This window comes from Sus scrofa, chromosome 17 (assembly GCF_054392235.1).
Source record: "Sus scrofa isolate SSC_HxYL_T2T_F1_AM1 chromosome 17, Sscrofa_HxYL_maternal_Yorkshire_Landrace_v2.0, whole genome shotgun sequence".
Taxonomy (NCBI): domain Eukaryota; kingdom Metazoa; phylum Chordata; class Mammalia; order Artiodactyla; family Suidae; genus Sus; species Sus scrofa.
Genome location: NC_139399.1, coordinates 12,457,519 through 12,477,703, shown reverse-complemented (window position 1 = coordinate 12,477,703; position 20,185 = coordinate 12,457,519). Strand labels below are relative to the sequence as shown.

General features: G+C 40.0%; 1 protein-coding gene and 1 pseudogene across 9 annotated transcripts in view; one reads left to right on the top strand and one right to left on the bottom strand.

The window, feature by feature from the left end:
- MTUS1 (microtubule associated scaffold protein 1) overlaps window positions 1–20,185 on the top strand; it is a 178,015-nt gene that overhangs the window by 117,636 nt on the left and 40,194 nt on the right. The window contains exon 1 of one of the 9 annotated variants that reach the window (XM_085002991.1): window positions 2,876–3,283. The exons of the other annotated variants lie outside the window; for them this stretch is intronic. Within the exon in view, the coding sequence (XP_084859117.1) occupies window positions 3,163–3,283 (121 nt within the window). The 5' untranslated portion in view covers window positions 2,876–3,162. Of the gene's footprint in view, window positions 1–2,875; window positions 3,284–20,185 lie in introns of those variants that run through there. 9 annotated transcript variants of the gene reach the window in all.
- LOC146395136 (U6atac minor spliceosomal RNA) lies at window positions 12,736–12,853 on the bottom strand (annotated as a pseudogene).

Sequence of the window (20,185 nt, the reverse complement as noted above, 5' to 3'; positions counted from 1 at the left end):
CTAATCGGAGCTGTAGCCGCTGGCCTACACCAGAGCCACAGCAACGCGGGATCCGAGCCGCGTCTGCAACCTACACCACAGCTCACGGCAACGCCGGATTGTTAACCCACTGAGCAAGGGCAGGGACCGAACCCACAACCTCATGGTTCCTAGTCGGATTCGTTAACCACTGAGCCACGACAGGAACTCCCCAGTGGTGTTCTTAATCTTTCACCTTATACACCTTCGTGTGTGTGTGTGGTGAGAGAGAGAGCACGAGCTCAAGCAGGCGTGCGCTTTGCTGTATGACTATTTCTTTTGACTTTTATTTTGGCTTCTGACTGCCACTGCTGCTTCTCTTTATTTGCACTCCTTGTTCTGCTGATTGTTTTTGTTGTTGTTTGCCTTTGTAAGAGTTCCCCAGAGGATGGGAGGCACTTGCAGGGCACATGGGATCACTCACAGGAAGAAGCAGAGAGCCTTGTTCCCCTGTTTTAAAAGATCATTAGCAACATAACCTTTAATGTAAGTGGTATATAGTTTGGTATAGTTCAAGTAAACATTTTTAATTAATGTGATGAATTGGTGGCATGTTAACTAATTTTTTCTCGTGGGTAGTCCATCCTAAAGGTGTTCCCTTCTAATCAGGATAATTTTATTTTATTTTAAAATAAATTTTACTGGCGTATAGTCGGCTTAGAAAGTTGTGTTAGTTTCGGGTGCACAGCAAAGTAAATCAGTTACACATATATCTGTTCTTTTTCAGGTTCTTTTCCATATAGGTTATTACCCAGTATCAAGTAGATTACCCTGTGCTCTACAGTAGGTCCTTGTTACCTATCTAGTTTATATATGTCAGTCCCAACCCTCTAATTTATCCCTCCCCCCACCACATTTCTCCCTTCTAACTGGGATAATTTAGACTTTACTGTTATTTAACTAACAACAACAACAACAACAAAATCCTATAGAGGGTGGTGTCATGTCTATTTTAAATAATATCAGTGTTTAACTTTAGTCCCTTATCTATAATGGCTTTAATTTATAATTTGTAATTGCTGATTAGTATCTTAGTTTTACAAGTTTTTTTGGGGGGGGTCTTTTGGAGAGGCGGGTGGGAGGAAAGATGGTTCTGGTACATTAATGTGTGGAATCTGGGGGAAAAAAAGGTGTTAGGTTTTTGTTTTTTAATAATAATAGACTGTGGTAAAGTGAAAAGGCAGCACCCAAATGTAGCTTTTCTAGATTTAATTTAATTCTAGATCTAATTCTATATTTACTTCCTTGGTTATTTGTGTTTCCGTTGCCGTGGGGGCCATGTTTACAAGACCTCTCGTCTGTATGACCAGCTTGTGACTGTCCCACGGCTAAGCCACGGCAGAGTTACCGGGTTAGTGTTGTATTGACAGCCTTTAAAATGGCAGGTTTGGGGGTGAGTGCAAAGGGAGAAGGAGTTCCTCACAAGTTCCTTTCCTGCCTATCTCTCTCCCTATTCATACCCTACATGCTCTGTAGAATTTCTGGAAGAGTAACTGCTTTCTGCACATTCTCCTGGCATTTAATTCTCCTGGCATTTAATGGTTGTTTGTGGTTAACAGTTAACTACATTCATTTCTGTAACTGAGTCTTTCATTTTTTCATAGGAAATCTTGAGAACATATAGAGATCATTTTTTACACCTTGCTTTCTCTTACTTTTTTTTTTAGGGCTGCTCCCACGGCATAGGGAGGTTCCCAGGTTAGGGGTCTAATCAGAGCTATAGCCGCCAGCCTACGTCACAGCCACAGCAACACCAGATCCTAGCTGCATCTGCAACCTACACCACAGCTCACAGCAACACCGGGTCCTTAACGCACTGAGCAAGGCCAGGGATCTAACCCACAACCTCATGGTTCCTAGTCAGATTCGTTAACCACTGAGCCGTGACGGGAACTCCCACTTTGTTGTACTTTTTAAAATTAAAAAATATTAAGAATTTGGGCTATATAATACAAATTTGGGCTGTATAATTGGTCTAATAGTTTAGTTCTACTTACGTGAGCATTTTGCCGGTGCATTTTTCTTCAGCTTCTTTTAGTTTTTGTCATCTTATTTTGATATACTTTTACAAAGGACTCAAACATTTAATAGAGCTCAATAAAAGATAAACACTAATCATACTTTCCTGGTGTACCTCGTCTCAAAACATTACTATCTTGAGAGGTTACCTGATTTTCCTTTAAATGCTGTTAGTCATGCAGTAAGTAGCATCCTTAGAATACTGCCTCTCTGACTAATTTTTATTCCTCTGGAACTATTAAATTATGTCTGTTGGAGAAGTTGTATCAAGGCTTTATCATTAGTTATTAGTGTGGCCCTTAGAATAATAGTGTTAAATTTGAGCTTTAACCTTTTATGAATCTATCATTAATATATTGTAGGAAAAAGATTTTTTTTGAAGTATAATTAACCTACAATACTGTTAGTTCCAGGTGTTACACTCGACATTTTATTGAAAATTGTAATTGGGAACATTTATGGCTTGAAGCCATTAACATTTTTTTGTCTCAGGTATCAGGTTTATATGTAGGTTTACATGTAAAATATCTGAAAACATGCCCAGTATTACTAGTGTTAATATAATTACCATTTTAAAAACTCTGAACACAGATTAAGAAGTCTTAATTTTTTAAATTAATTTCTAAATAAATAGGCACTTGAAGTAGTTATTTCTCCTTAAGGATCCTCCAAGTCGTTACAGAATCCGTGACATTATTGGTTGTTATATAAAGCTCCTAAGACCACCCACTTTCTCCTCCCCTTCACCATCTCTGATGAAAACCATAACAACCCATGAGCATGTTCAGTGATGTAATTCAGAGGCTGCTGGCTGCTGGGTCTGCTAAGAGGAGATTTTATTCAGAGGAAGAACATTGTTTTGGCAACATCTGGGACTGGAAACAGAAGCCAGAAACACTTGGATAGCCCTGGGTTTTTTCGTTTTTGTTTTTTTGTCTTTTTGTTTTTTTTTTTTTTTTTTGGTCTCCTGTGTGTGTGTGCTCTGGGATGACATTTGCCATGTAGGCGCGTTTCCTCTCTCTGTCTTTCTTGGCCTCAGAGAAGAGTGCTGGGTTTAAAAAGACAGTATGTGAGAGTCCATGGAAGCTGATTCTGCTGTGAAATCCTTGCACCTGCTCTGAAGACATGTTGCTGTCCCCCAAATTCTCCTTGTCCACCATTCACGTACGGCTGACAGCCAAAGGACTGCTTCGAAATCTTCGATTTCCTTCAGGGTTTAGGAAAAGCACTGTCATTTTCCACACAGGTTTGTCTTGCCCAGGTCTCTGTTAACTGTTGTATGGGGGACATCTTGATTAATTTGCAGGTGTTTATCGGAAATTTTCTAAGGGGATAGATAACTGGGAGGAGAAAGCTCTAAGGAGAGAACGAGGCATAATTTGTAAAAAACAAGCAGTTCTCTCTTTTGTCTCAACACATAAGTGTACGATACTTTGACTGTCTGCAAGCTGATGTGTGCTTGGTTTGTTTGCTGAAAGCAGAACTGTTGCGTGGCTGCTCTCCCAGCTCTTCTTTCTGACACCAACTGAATCGGGAAAAATTAACACCTGTTAAATTACATTTTACTTCACATGATTTTGGAAATAGGACACAGGTAAATTAAGAAGACTCCTTTAGAGAAGGAGATGAAATGACAGGGTTTCTATAGTTTTTCATTATTCAGTTTCTCCCTGAGAATGTGATAGGCTCATCTGGTATGCTAAAAGATTTCTGTCACTATTTCTGAACTAACAAATTCGAGTTTGGGGAAAGGTAGTAAATGAACCACAAGTGAAGTTTTCCACACTTCATGGTGAAAATATTTATAATCATAAAAACTGCCTCTGTTTATTTTTGTATCTGCTTTTTATTTTCTGTGCTCGAGATGAAAATAAGCACAGCGTATATTTTAGGCTCATGGAAACCTGTGTGCTTACTTTCAGGGGATGCATTTATCTCCCATTGCTACTTCGTGTTTAGATACCATTGCACCTCTGCTAAGTTAAGGTGATTTTATGCTGTAAAACTGGAGCGTGGCTACATTGGATGGGGGCTGGTTCCCGGTCACTGTGATAAGGTCGTTTGAGTTTGTAAATAGATGTGTTCTTGTTTCACATGCAGGCTGGCCCTTCCATGTCTTCTTTTCCCTCTCTGTCCCTAGTAATTTTTTTTTTTTTTTTTTTTTAGCTGACTGCTTTCCATTTTCCCAGAGGCATCTCTCCTCCCTAGGGGGTAAATCTCATTTTTTTTCCAGCATCTCTTCTCTGTGTTTCATAACTCCCCTTGACCTGTCCCTGGAGTCAGCCAGCCTTCTCCCTGCTCTGTCGCTGATGGCTGAGGGGAAATGGAGAGAGTGAAGAGGCAGACAGTGGCTCTGCTTTTCAGCCTAAGTGCCACTGTCATTTTTCAACCTTAAAGAATAAAAAGGTGAAGAAAATAAAAATAAGAGTGCCCTTGTATTTGCAATAATTTGTGTAATCTAAAATAGCTCCCAATGGCACCTTTTTTTTTTTTACTTTAAATTACTCAAATGTAATGGCACTTAGTTTTAACTTAAACAGTCCACGCTCCAGGTTAAAAAGGAGAGCAAACAGTAGGGAGGTTGTGCCACTCCAAGGGAGCCTCTTTCTTACCCAGGACCCAGCCCTCCCCACAGAGGCAGCCGCTCTCATGGGTGCTTGTTTATCTTGATAGTAATTTTCTGGTCCTGTGTAAACCTATGTAGATTTTTTTTCATATCCCTTTTTGTTTTATAGAAATGGAAGAATACCATATATAGGCTTCTTTAGTGTACTTAAAAATTTTTTTATTATAGTCGATCTGCATACATATACATTCTTTTCTCATAATTACGTTCCATCATGTTCTGTCACAGGTAACTGGATATAGTTCTCTGTGCTATACAGCAGGACCTCATTGCTTATCCATTCTAAACGTAATAACTTTTATCTACTAACCCCAAATTCCCAGTCCACCCCACTTGCTCCCCCTCCCCCTCGGCAACCACAAGTCTGCTCTCTCCTTTTCTCGACTTTTTTAGGTTCATATAGCTCAGATTTCATGTTACTATGTTTCTCTCCCACATTCTCTTTAGTATCATATAACAACCCGTTGTTGGCTGAGCCATGATTCAGTTAACCAGTCTTCTCTCAGCAGGTTGTTTGTAGCATTTTTGTGAAGCAGACAGCCTACCAGGGCAGCTTAAGCAAAAGACACATGGCTTTTATTATCGGAGTTTGACTAATATCGATATTTTGGGCACATCTTATTTTTTGAATTTATATAGAAATATTTTGAAACATTCATTTGATTGCTGTCATAACTTTTATAGCCAGAGTATCCCTAGAGTTGATCTAGTTTACCTGATTTTATACCAGAAAGTCAGATACCCAAAGAAGTACATTAAGTTGCCTGAGGGCACATACCCAGCGGTAGAGATGGGACTAAAACCTGGAACCTCTGTTAAGAATTTTTGGTGTGTAGATTTTCCTGGCTGTGCATTTTGCTATATTTTTGTTAGATGTAATGAATAGCAGTGATTTAAAAAAAAAAAAGTTTCTGGAGTTCCCTTGTGGCTCAGTGGGTTAAAGATCTGGCATTGTTGCTGTTGTGGCAAGGGTTTGATCCCTGGCCTGGGAACTTCTGCATGCCAAGGGTGCAGCCAAAAAAAAAAAAAAAAAAAAAAAGTTTTGTGTGTGGGAAGCATTTTAAAATTATGTAAAGAATACAATTCTACTTACCCTGCTAAGACTCTTTGGTAAGCTTATCCATATTACATAACTTGAAGGTCTGAAAACTCTCCCAATAAAATGGATATTGAAGTCAGCTGCATTTATTCCTACCTGCATGGGCTGTAAGCAGTAGCTCATGTTGTATTCTTTCTTTTTTTTTTTTTTGTCTTTTTGCCATTTCTTAGTCCGCTCCTGCAGCATATGGAGGTTCCCAGGCTAGGGGTCTAATCAGAGCTGTAGCTGCCAGCCTAAGCCAGAGCCACAGCAACGCGGGATCCGAGCCTCGTCTGCGACCTACACCACAGCTCACGGCAACGCCGGATCCTTAACCCACTGAGTAAGGGCAGGGATCGAACCTGAAACCTCATGGTTCCTAGTCGGATTCGTTAACCACTGCGCCACGACGGGAACTCCTCGTGTTGTATTCTTAATGAAAGAAGTGGTGTTGGCCTGGATTCTAAGAGCCCAGGGTTGTAGCCTTGGTTCTGCTAGTGAATGACCTTGATCGCCTAACCCAAGAGAGCTGCAAAACCAAGGAATCGGAGACAGGACTTCTGAGGACGCTTCAACCTCAAATTCTGTTAATTTTCTGGCTATAGGTTTTTAAAATCCTGGCTATGTTACTGACACTTGAAAATTCCTTTTCTTTAATTCTTTCCTTATTTCTCAAACTCATTAACTATTTCTGATTTGCTCGCTCTTCACAGCACTGTTGTTTGCCCTGCATTCTGTCATAATACCTCAGTCATTTTTGAATCGTTTTTCTTCCTCATTTAGCCACGACCAGTTGATTGTAAGAATCTTAAGAGTGTGCTTTGCAATATTTATTTTGACCCTCTGCCTGCTATAGTTCAGGCTTTATTACTAGGCTAAAACATTTGAAATGGATCTTCTGAGAAGTAAAAAGTGGTCACACATTGATAGTTTCACATCACTCAATCTAATACTTTGAAGGATTTTATATTTTTGGTCTTTGCTCCCAGCTTTTCCCCTCCTTCCAAGCTATCTTTCACACTGCAGGTTTCATTCATTCATTTCATAAATATATATTTAGTAGACCTAAACTGTGCGGCCGGTACAATGCTAGATGCTGAAAAGAGAGCCAGGACTCCGTTGCTTGTGGCCCTCTGCCTTCAAACGGCCCACAGCGGAACAGGGAGACAGACAGGATGGTAGGACATGGACTGGGTACCCAGGCAGCTCGTAGCAGGTGAGGCTAACTGTACCCAGATCTTCATTCAAGAAGTGCCATGTAAGCTGTGATCCCAGGACATGAGGAATCGACCAAGAAACAAAAAGTGCCCCAGGCAGAGAAAACAGCACATGATGAAAACGTGGGCCTCAGCTTCTTCAAGGAAATGAATTTTAATATTTGAGCATAGCATAAGGAGAGAGAGGTGCCAGCAAAAGCTTGGTGGTTACAGGGACTCAGACGATCTGGCCCTTTGACCGAGCCCTGACCAGGGCACGATGTGCAGGGTGGTATGTTGTTCCTGAGTGCCACCTATTGACAGCGTGGGCCTCTCCGGTCCAAGGTGTAAGTTCCTCTGTAAAGGGGGCGAGGAGAGGGAGCAAAAGTGTCGAGGGCTTTGGGCACTGTTGCAGGATGTCTGACATGAAGATCTCAGCCTCTAGGATATGCTTACATCTTCTAAGAAGTCCAGGAGTGATTTCCCTGACTTGCCAAAGCATTCAGAATTTTACCTCAACCTATTAACTTCAAGTATTCTTTTTTTGTCTTTTTAGGACTGTACCCACGGCATATGGAGGTTCCCAGGCTAGGGGTCCAATTGGAGCTGTAGCCACCAGCCTACGCCAGAGCCACAGCAACATAGGATCTGAGCCGTGCCTGCGACCTACACAACAGCTTACAACAACGCTAGATCCTTAACCCACTGAGCAAGGCCAGGGATCGAACCTGTGTCCTCATGGATTCTAGTCGGGTTCATTAACTGCCAAGCCCCGACAGGAACTCCCTATTAATTTCGATTTGATGAGTCAGTGCAGGGAAGAGAATCTTCTGCCTAGCCATAGCCCTTGCCACCAGTTTTATTAGAATTCAGGTTTTCTACTTGTATTAATTTCTGCTTGTAGCAATTATTGTGAAAAGTGCTGTTTTGAACCTCACAGTAATACTCTCATGGACTGAAGGCAGTTCATTGAACTAAGAGTTCTTTTTGCTGATCTAGTTAAGATCAAAAGCAATTACCATAGCAAAGAGAAGGGGTGTGTATACACATATTTTGAGGAAAGGCAGAAGTATTCCTAATAGAACAAAATATTTACATTTGCTGGAAGCTGCACTTCATAAAGAACCATTTTGACTAGATATTCGGTAAGAGAGAGTCAGAAATGTGAATACGTTTGTTAATAATTTGAATAAAAGTCATCAAATTATGTTTTTATGTTTGGTATTCATTTTTTCAGACTGTCGAGTAGAACTGCTTTTAGCTGCAGTTAAGACAGTTGAAGAAGCTTGTTTGCATCACCTAAAAAGCAGCAGCTCTGATGCTGCTCAGAGGCTCAGCAGTGTCAGGATCAACACTTGTGCTATTAGTCTGTTGCTCATGACTGGTGCCTCATGATCTCACAATGGCTGCTGCAGGCAGGAAAAACAAGACCTAGGGAAGCAGTGGTGCCAAATCATTAATGCTTACTTCTCCTTGGCTGAATCTCAGTCACATGGCTGTGTCTACCTGGAAGGGAAGCTGGGAAATTGAGTATTTGACTTCTCCAGTCTCTGTAGTGCAAGCAGGTACAGAGAGAGTAGAGCCCTGCTGTAGCATCTTGGCACAGAGAAGGCAAAACAGTTATTTCTGAGAAGCTAAAACAGGCTGCTTATAAGTAAAGGAAGTGTATCATTTCATAAGCTGAATCTTTCAGCAGACCTCTTTGCTTCTCTTTTAGGATACAAATGCTTTTGGTAATGGTGGCCTATTTTGTAAATATAGCAATTAAGTGCTTTCCAGTCATTTTGGTGTTTGGACATAGAGGTTAATATTTGATTTTTGATCTCTTAAATGAATTAATTTTCAGTTATGAAATAATACACTGAGAAAGAATATTAATTTTAAATGTGCTTTTTATATGTGAAACGTGTTAACAAAAAAGAGAAGTTATTTTATCAGTAGTGCATTTATGGTGGGGATCATGCATTAAGGTGATGTTAAATCAACTTTCTCTTGTGTTTCTCACCTTGCAAAATATAGAAGCCAGGGAAAGCATTTTTAGAAAGCTCTCAGATGAAATTATAGATAACGGGTTTTTTTTGGGGGGGGGTGTTGATAAGAAGTTAAAATTATTCAGTCATTGGTAGAATCCAAAAGACACCAAGAGGGCCAAATTCAAGAGCACGAGATGAGAGATGTAGCCTTCCACCGCCCTTTTGTTATCTCCCCGTGAATCCACATTCTCATTTTTTAGCTTCCTTGAAAGCTGTCTTGAAAGTTTCTTCAGGGCCCCTTGCCACACTGATAAGCAGTTACCAGTGCTGTGAATGGCATTATGCTAAAAAACATATTGTCATAGATTGATGCTAAGCTTCTGTAGCTGTGACTGGCAGTCTTATAGCTTCAGCTTTGCTGTGTTAAAATGTGCCCTTCCACAGTGATAGCAATCTATTTAAGAGAGCAGCGATGTGTTAAGTGAATTTTCACTCATAAGAGAGAATGTTTTGATAAGTCTTTAGGAGTTAGACATTGAAAGAGAAAGTCTATCTTAATCTCACAAGTTTCAGAAAACTAAAGTTTTACAGTGCTAAATTGTGTTTTAATGTGGTGTCTGTTTCCACACAAACAAGGAAACTAAATCATACAGTTTGGAGCTGGATTCAGGACGGGAAGTATCACAGAGGTTTTTTTTTTTTATCAGGGGAAAAATGGAGGAAATGGCAAGGAAAACGTAAATGCTCATTTAATTAGGACCATTGAAATATTCTGGTTAATTGGGTTTGGGGTAGTAGAGAATCACCTAGACATGAAAAAATATAGATTGTCATTTTTTAAATTAGCTCTAAATCATGTTAATCATTTTTAAAATTAGCTCTAAATCATGTTTTAGAGCTAAAAATAGTGTTTGTTTGTTTTTTAAATAATATGTGTAGGAGTTCCCATCGTGGCTCAGTGGTAACAAACCCGACTAGTATCCAGGAACACATGGGTTCAATCCCTGGCCTGCCTGCTTAGTGGGTTAAGGATCCAGCGTTGCGGTGAGCTGTGTTGCAGACAAGTCTCGGATCCTATGTTGTTGTAGCTGTGGTGTAGGCCGGCAGCTGCAGCTCTGATTTGACCCCTAGCTTAGGAACTTCCATATGCTGCAAGTGCAACCCTAAAAAGGCAAAAAAAAAAAAAAAAAGTATAGTATATGTATTACTGTTTATTAGGTGAAAAGACATCAGGTGTTTTAAATGTATCCAAAATTGAACAGCATTTTTTTGTATTTGGTTTAAGTGATGCTTTGGGTTATTTTAGCATCTGAAGTTCCTTTATAAAAGGCATCAGTTACATAGCTCTGGGGAAATTTCAGTCTAATAGAGCTTTGTTTTAGGGAAGAGACTAGGCTTTTTGCTATTGTTCCTTTGTGACCTGACTTTTGGCCGTCTCTCAAGTTGCTTTTCCCTAACTGGTTAATATTTTGAGAATGACATTTTTAAGTTTATTGTTTGTGTTACAGAAATTCCTAATGTTGACTGTTTTAACTGGGTATTCTATTTTTTGTTTCTACTCCCTATTGTCTCTAATTCACAATAGGGAGATTTTTTTTTTTTTTTTTTTTTAAGAGCCACATCTGTGGCATGTGAAAGTTCCCAGGCTAGGGGTCAAATCAGAGCTACAGCTGCCGGCCTACACCACAGCCACAGCGACTCGGGATCTTTAACCCACTGAGCGAGGCCAGGGATGGAGCCTGCATTGTCATGGATCTCAGTTGGGTTCGTTAACCGCTGAGCCACGGAGGGAACTCCCACAATAAGGACATTTTTGAGCCACTTTGGCACACTTGGGCTTTTTTCCCTCAGGTCTTTGGTCTGCATGTGCCTTGTTTCAGCCATGCTGCTTTGCTGAGGGCTGTGCTTGACAAAGAACATGTGATGGCAGCGTGGCTGGGATGGTTTGGGACAGTGTCTGTGGCTCTGGAGCACTGACCCACAGGGACTGGCCGGGCTGGCGCAGTGGTGACATCACCTGTGCTGGCTAGCTCAAAGTGGAAAAGTCACAGAAGAGCCTTTAAAATTCCAAGACTGTAAATGTGCTGGAAGCAGGCACTGCAAGGGGAGGGCCTTGTAGACGTTTTGTTCTTACTTTGCAGATGGTTCTTAGTGGTGACAGAATGTTAGAGCTGGTAATGTGTGCTTCCATGTGGTAAATTAAAAAGGACACCTTGGTGCATGTCACCCTGAAATAAAAAAACCCTGCCTGGTGAAAAGTGGGCCTTGTGATGCCAAGCATCTTTTTAGGTACCTGTTAAATTGGTTAAATTACAATGATTGCTAAGACAAAAACAAAAAAACCTGAAGCCTCCACATGAAGGCTGGCATTTAGTATTTTAGGTAATTTGCTCAATAACCAAGGGCAAAGGCCAGGAGCAGGGCTGTTGTCTTGTGAAACATCACCTCAGTCAGGGCAGTGGGAAGGTGGTTGATATATATATTTTACTCATTTTCTTATGCTCTGAGAAAAGGCCTATCCAGTTTATTCAGATACAGTGTGAGCAAGCGTCACAAAAGATAAGTTCCCAGGCTAGGGGTCGAATCAGAGCTGCAGCCACTGGCCTATGCCACAGCTACAGCAACAGAGTCCCAGCTGCATCTGCGACCTACACTGCTGCTCATGGCAATGCCAATCCTTTAACCTGCTGAGCAAGGCCAGGGATGGAACCCGAATCCTCATTGGTTATCAGTCTGGTTTGTTACCACTGAGCCACAGCAGAAAAAAAATCAGATTTTTTTTCTCTACTAAAGTTCATGGTTATAATGAAATTTTTGCACATTAGATGACTAAAAATATTTTCATTTAGCATCTTCAGAATTTTTAATGTTACAGGCCTAAAACTATCACTTGCGAATTTTTGTTGTGTTCTACTTTTACAGTGAGCTTTTTCAGACCTGAAACAAATCCATAAACTTAAGGTGGACTTTTAGATTGTTTAGAAGCCAGCAAATTGATAAAGGTGATAGCTTCTTAACAGCATTACTGAATGTGATGACTTTCTCTTAACTTTTCTTTACAGTTAATAGTTCATTTTAAAAACATGAGTAGCCTTCCCCCGCCACCCCACCCCACCCCCAGCCTCATGGAAAATGTCTAAGGTCAGGTGTGGATTGTTTTACAGGAAAAATTGTCTAAGCAATAATTATCCTGAAATAGGAGTATTTGATATGAATATGCTTTCTTTTTTTTTTCCCCCCTTTGGTCTTTTTAGGGTTGCACCCTCAGCATATGGAAGTTGCCAGGCTAGGGGTCGAGTACACCACAGCCATGGCCACAGCAAAGCGAGATCCGAGCCACATCTGTGACCTACACTGCAGCTCACAGCAGCCCACTGAGTGGGACCAGGGATTGAACCCGTGTCCTCATGAATACTAGTCGGGTTTGTTATTGCTGAGCCACAAAGGGACCTGCAATATGCCTTCTATTCTGTAATCTACTCTTGAAATTAAAAAAGTAAAACCATTTTACATATAATACAAGCCATTGCTGCAATTCCATCAGTATAGTCATGTAAAAATTTAATAGGTGCCCCCATCTCCAAAAGAATTAGCTTGGGTAATTTTTAAAGTTTAAACACTGGGCTTTGCTGAGCTTGTTGGAGTAAAGAAATGCTGTGCCTATCTAGAAGCAGGAAAATGTGTGGCTCCTAAATTATGATTACTATGAACTCTTCTAGAGCAGACACATAATCAAAGGAACACTGAAAGGGTTTGTATACACTGAAGCTCATAAGTGATGACACAAATTTATTCATTTCTCTCTATCCACCCATCCCATCCTTCCCATGGCTGGATGCCATGAAGTAGGTGTCAGTGCCTTAATTATATGCATGTTGTCAGGTTGAGGGCCTCTCCATCCTTGTCCAGGGGAGTGCTAACTTCCTCTCCTTTCATATAACACTGAATATTAATTTTTAATAAAAACCTTGGTAAGATTGTCCAGATTTCTATGAGTGTACTGATCATGCTGAAAAAATATGTGTGAACAGACTTGTGTCAGGGGCAACATTCAGGACAGTGAGAAAGAGCTGACTTGCCCCTGGGGAAAATGACCTGGCAGACAATTCAATTTGGAAAGCATGCTGGAGCAGGTAAGGTTAGAATGGGCTTTTTTCAGAGAATGAGGAGCCAAGTGTTGGCAGAGCTTACCCCGTGCCCCACACCACCCTACACCCTCTGCCCTCTCACCCTCACAGGCGCATCTGCTCCTCTTGTGTTATTTCCTAGCTGGAAACTGTGACTTACCCTGGATTCCTCCTGATCGCATTCATCAATTCCTGCCTGTTCTCACTGCCACTGGCCCATGAACTTCCCTCCCCTGGCCTCCCTCTGGAGCTTTCTGATCATCCCCTCAGACCTTCTCTCACTGCATCTCCACCGTCCTTTGTCTCCTGTAAGATAAAACCTGTGTGGTGCCCATGTCTTGCCCCGTTTGTGCCTCCAGCCACTTCATCTAATTTAATTTCAGGAGTGCTTTGCCGTCAGCACTGAATACCAGGACCTCCCATATCTTTGTACCTTTGTGTTTTCTGGCCTTTTCTGTGTGTCTATCTGCCAAATGTGCAAATAAATGTTCATCTAAACTCTGCCTCTGGCACCCTTTCTTGATGGCCCCAGATCTAGTGTCTCAAATTATCAAATCATGTGGCCTTTGGTGATGGCCTATTTCTGCTTTCGCTGCATAAAAGTTCCTTAAGAACAAGGACCTGTTTGCTAGAAACACATCCAACAGACACTGAATGCACAGAGGTCCTGTAGGTGGTGGTTTCGTAACTGGCTAATTCTTCTTAGCAGGACACACATTTCCTCGTTGTTCACATTTACAACTTTGTTGTCACGGAATGTCTCAGGGCAAACACCCACCATCACATGCTAAGGACATACTGACAGAAGGGATGTGTGTATAGCTGGGTGTCCTTAGGAAGGTTTGAGATGCGTAGGCTCAGATTAAGACAGAAGGTGGGAGTCAGTTGGCTGTCAAGCAGGTGGAGATTTAGGGAATGCTCACCAGCCTGTTGGTTCATTACCTACGTTTTAATAACCCACAGGCATTCGCTTTCAATTCAGTGTGTAGTAGACAGTACACAGCAGCCAATGGCTGTCCCTTTCACAGCCAATGGATGTGTGAGATTCGAACAGGAAGAGATGAATACCTTAGAAGCAGTTCCTCAGAGATCTGCGATGTCTTCATGCATCCCTGTAGAAGGCCACCCTCCCCTGCCTGCCTCTACCACCCCCCAGGACACCAGGTGGGTCCGCCTGCCCCATAGCAAAGCTACATGGTAGATTTTGATAAATATTTGGTGAGTGAATGAATAGGTCAATAGGTATACAAAAAACTAAGCAAACGTTAGTTGCTAAATGCTATGTATAGTTTTGTGATTTATTCAAGTCAAGGCAAAGTCTCCTAGTTGGTCTTGTCTCTTACTTGATTTTAGTATTTGGAAAGCCAGTGGATTCCGTAAGTGGCTTGTTTTGCCTTAGGATGGATGTGTCCTCAACAGCTAGTAGGTTGGTCCTTGTCTGAATGATTAAGTCTCTCTCAAAAACTGTGTTTAGCCGCATGATGGGGATCCATGTGCTTGAGCCACTCGATCCTGAACAAGTGGGCTATTCTTCTTTTACTCAACTGCTTTAATCCATTAAGCTGCTTTAATTTTTATTAAACTGAGATTTCTGAGTAGAAAGAATAGAGGTAGCAATCAGTGTTACTGAACTCTTTTTAAAGTGAGCAAATGTCTTTGATTCTGGACCTGTGTTTTCCTGATGGAGGTTTCAGTTTCATTGGAATGAATGCCAGGAAGGTCGAATCAGGCATGACAGCGGTAATTATCTTGTCAACACACATCTGAATCTATGTAGATGTTAACTTTGAACTTTAAGGTTTCTGAGAAAGTTGATTCTTTGAAATCAGACATCCCATCAATAGGTATAATACCCAAAATATTTTATACTTTTAAATGCTGCTGCATTATCAAATGGTGACTATTAATAAAGGGAACATACAGAGCAATGGTTCATGTTAAGCTAACTTCGTATAAATAATGAATTCTCTAGGATTTAAAGAAACCGTTGTTCCCTAGTACTGTGAGGTACTCTAGTTCTGAGTGTTAGGGCTTTGAACATCACTGGAAATTTTGCATCATGAGTGAGGGGAGGGAAGGGTACTCAAACTGGGTCATCAGCTAGCACGTGGTACAATTTTGTCCTCAGGGAGCACAGTATGTGGAGCGGAAGATTGAGGTCACAACATGCTTTTCCAGCTCTAGGTTGAGGGCAGTTCACTTGCTCATTTGCTCTGAGGTTAAAATTTGAAGACATGTACTCTTAAAAAAAAATGTCAATGTTTTCTTTCCTCTTTAAGTGTAAATCTCTTCCAAGTGTTCATATACAACAGAAGCTGCATTATTTAGATTTCTGTCCATATTCCCCGTGGAAGAAACATGGATTGACTATCTTGACTTGATGGCTAAGTGTTAAAGATTGAAGCTCAGAATTAATTTTAATCACCGTTAAAAATATTGAATTTTAATTTTGAATAGGTAGGGTATTTATTCCATGGTTAAACATCTAAAAATGCATTAGAACACCTTGTATCTGTTTCTTTTTCCCCTCTGTGAAAAGGTTAACATTGTTAGTACTTTTATATGTATTTTGTGATAGTTTTGCTATGAATTTATAAGCAAGAAAAATGTGCTCTTCCATCCTCTTGGTATAATGCGGCACTTCATTTACATTGCTCTTCATTTACCACAGAGGGCTTCCTAGTTCTATGAACAGCTATGACCTTCTACTCTATAAATATGTCATACATTTGCTATTTTTAAAAAATTACACAATGAATTTTATTGCATTTATAGTTGTACAACAGTCATCATAACCAAATTTTATAGCATTTCCATCCCAAACCCCCAGTGCATCCCCCTACCCCACAACCTGTCTCCTTTGGAAACCATAAGTTTTTCTCTTTCTTTCTTTCTTTCTTTCTTTTTCTTTTTTTTTTTTTTTTTTTGGTCTTTTGAGCGCCGCACCCAAAGTACATGGAGGCTCCCAGGCTAGGGGTCGAATTGAAGCTGTAGCCATGATGGGAACTCCTGGAAACCATACAGTTTTCAAATTCTGTGAGTTAGTATCTGTTCTACAAAGAAGTTCATTGTGTCCTTTTTTTTAGATTCCACATATAAGTGATAGCATGTGACACTGGTGTCTCACTGTCTGGCTAACTTCACTTAGCATGATAATTTCTAGGTCCATCCATGTTGCTGCAAATGCCATTTTTTTCTTTTTAATGGCTGAGTAATATTACATGTGTATATGTACCACATCTTCTTTACCCAGTCCTCTGTCGATGGACATTCAGGTTGCTTCCATGTCTTGGCTATTGTACATAGTACTGCAATGAACATCAGAGTACATGTATCTTTTCAAGTCATGGTTTCCTCTGGATAGATGCCCAGGAGTGGGATTGTTGGATCAAATGGTAGTTCTATTTTGAGTTTTCTGAGGCATCTCCATACTGTTTTCTACAGTGATTGCACCAATTTGCATTCCCACCAATAGTGTAATAGGGTTCCCTTTTCTCCACACCCTCTCCAGCAATTATTGTTTGTAAGGTGGCCATTATGGCTGGTGTAAGGTGGTACCTCATAGTGGCTTTGATTTGCATTTCTCTAATAATGAGTGGTGTTGAAGATATTTTCATGTGTTTTTTGGCCATCTGTGTCATACATTTATTTAAGCAGACCTCTACTGATGGCATTCAGGTTGTCTCTTAATCTTTTCTTTGCAAACAATTTTGCAACAAAACCCCTTCCGTTTTGCTCCCACAGAGGATAAATCCTTGCTCACCAGCCCTGAATTCAACAGTTTGTTCTAGGGGGTGTTAGAGAAGGCTTCCTACCAAATTTTAATTTCTTACCAAATTGAACATCAATCTGAGTACATGACACTGAGCAGACAGACATCACCAGAATTGTTTTAAATGTCTGAATGAGATTCTCCATGGGTAGCACTGAAAACTGCATCATGATTTGTACAGATCTGATCATTTCTCTTACTTCGTGAGGCAGGGTGTTTGCATTCTAGATGTGGCGTTTAGGATCATCATGGCTGGACACTGAGGAACTCAGGCAGACGTGTGTTGTTTCACACTCTTGAAATTGCAGTCCTTGAGCCAAGAACCAGGAGACTTGCATGATTGGAAGGCAGTCACACTTGGACAGTTGATGTTTTCCAGGGTGTACCTTAGCAAAAACGAAGGCTCATTTTAGAGTGATCTTAGCAGCATTCCTAAGAGAGTATTAGGTGCAAGAGAATTTTGCAAACTTTCAGAACAATAGATATGCCTTGACACAGTTAATCGTCCGAAGTGTGGAGAAGAGGACCTTGAGAAGAACAAATGCCATTTTGTTAACAAAAGCTAAAGCAACCACAATATAAGAAAGGAAACATATAGGTACCAACTCACTTGTGACTCTAAGCCATCTGAATTCTCAGCAACAAACCAGGGAGTAGCTTACACTGTTGTACTGACATATCTGAAAAAATTAAGAGTTGGTGGGGGGTGGGTGAAATGGGGGGGGCAGGTGTCAAAAAAAGTACAGACTTGTAGTTATAAATAAGTCATGGGGATGTGATGTTGGCAGCTAAAGTTGACAATACCCTATTCATATTTGATGGCTGCTAAGAGAATATGTCTTAAAAGTTCTCATCACAAGAAAAAATATTTTGTAACTATGTATGTGACTTACTCTGGTGATCATCTCCCAATATACACAAATAGTGAATCATGTTGCATATCTGAAACTAATATAATGTTTTGTTTTGGTTTTTTGTCTTTTTAGGGCCATACCTATGGCATATGGAGGTTCTCAGGCTAGGGATCAAATCAGAGCTACAGCTGCCAGCCTGTGCCACAGCCACAGCAACACGGGACCCAAGCCGTGTCTGCGACCTACACCATAGGTCACAGCAATGCCAGATCCTTAACCCATTGAGCGAGGCCAGGGATCAATCCTGCGTCCTTATGGATACTAGTCAGCTTCACTTCCGCTGGACTACAATGGGAACTCCCCTAATATAATGTTATGTGTCAGTTAATACCACAGTTTTAGGTTGTCAAATTTCAGATGGTGAAAAAAAAGTTTCTTTCAGGAATTTGAAGACACAATGGCATAAGAAAAGCCTTTAATAAAATTTACTGAAGTAAAATAAAAAACTGTCATAATGGATTCAGAGGTCTAAATCAAGCCTTTTTTTTTTTTACTTTTTAGGACTACATCCATGGCATATAGAGTTTCTCAGGCTAGGGTCAAATTGGAGCTATAGCTGCCGGCCTACGCCACAGCCACAGCAATGCAGGACCCAAGCCTTGTCTGCGACCTACACCACAGCTCATGATAACGCCAGATCCTTAACCCACTGAGCGAGGCCAGGAATCCAGAGTCCTCATGGATGCTAGTCAGATTTCGTTTCCACCGAGGCACAACGGAAACTCCAAGCCTTAATTTTTAAACACTTAAAAAAAACTATTGACAGATTCTTAACATTATATAAATACATTATTTTAAGAGCTGCTATGTCCATTAAGAAACAGTAATCTCTTTAAACCAAAAATAAGTATCTCCCTCTCTTTAAAATAATGTTAGAAATGGAGTTAACCATTCAATAAGAAAACTAGAAATACAAAGGAAGATATATTATTATATACATATAATCAAGGAAATAACCAAACAATATTACTAAGCAAATACCTTCCTATGGATGTATAAATTCAAAACATCTTGAACACAGCAAAAAATATTTAGTTTTACAAACATAAATACTTAGCTCCTGCCTAATTCTGGCATAAGAGATAATTTGAAGAAAAAAAATTTGTTGGTGTTACAAAAAGAGTACCTATGCTCTACACTTGAGTGCAAAAAATAATGTTTAATAAGTTAATTTATATTTAATTTATTTGCATAGAAATAACTTATTAGAGTACGACTAGTTAATACTGAAATTCATCTGAGAGACTAGGCAAGAATCTTAAAGAATATTTTCTCCAATGTTAACATAAAATATTCACTTCTTAGATTATATAAATAATTATAACCAAACAGTAAGTATTGGTAGGGCATAGAGCAATGATATCAGTCTAGAAAGTGAACATAGGTTCACTATGTCTACATATGTTTCAATAAGATCTAGATGGTCAAAGAGTTAAAATTGAGTTTTTTGCTCTTCAGTTTGAATAAAATTATATAAAACGTTTTATAAAATATAGATATTTATCTGTATATAGGGTTATTGAAATGAAGAATTAGCAGATAATGGTCTTGGATGAATTAAAATAACATTTTGTTAAGGTTGTTGCATAAATGTTTATTTTTAGTTATACAATACATTGTATCTCCACCCCATCTCCGCTTTCCAAAATGAGTGGGAACAGAAGCCTGGGTTCTGACTTAAGAGTCTGTCCCACAGAAGCTGTGAACGCCCAGGCTGGGCCCTTTACATCCTGAAACCCCACCTTCCCAGGGAGGGTTATTGAAAGGATCACAGGGAAAGTGAGAAAACACTGTAAACAGTAAAACATTCTGTAATTATTATATGTTACATGACAGGATTCCTAGGAACATTTTACATTTTAGAAAATGACATAAAGGAATATTATCTCAGACATTGGGGAAAATTGTAAAATATTTAGACTGTTTTTCATTAGTGTGTGGCTATAAAGGCATTCTCCTTTCAGGACTTTAATATCGTGACTGTGAACTTGGTTACTGTCTCTGTCTGCTTGGAAAGTTGCAGTCATTGCTAAACAATGAATAATGATTATCAGTAAAGACTAATAGATACTTTCCCCTCTCTTTAAATGTTGTTAAAACACAATGCATATTTTAGTCATTTTAGAATGAGGATTATGAAGTATTAACACAAATGAGTTTTTGAACCATGGAAGTCTACCGTAGAAATAGGAGCCTTTTTCCTGTTTTGTTTTTTTTACTTAAAGTACCCAGTAAGTGTATTTTTGCCATTGGTTCTTGGAACATGAATACTGAGGTTTCTTTATTTTCCTTCAAGAAATCACTGTTTTATTCTCCTTAAAAAATTAAAGACGTTCTCGCTGTGGCTCAGTGGGTTAAGAACCTGACATAGGGTCCTTGAGTGAGGATGCGGGTTTGATCCCTGGCCTTGCTCGGCAGGTCAAAGATACAGTATTGCCTCGAGCTGCAGTGTAGGTCACAGA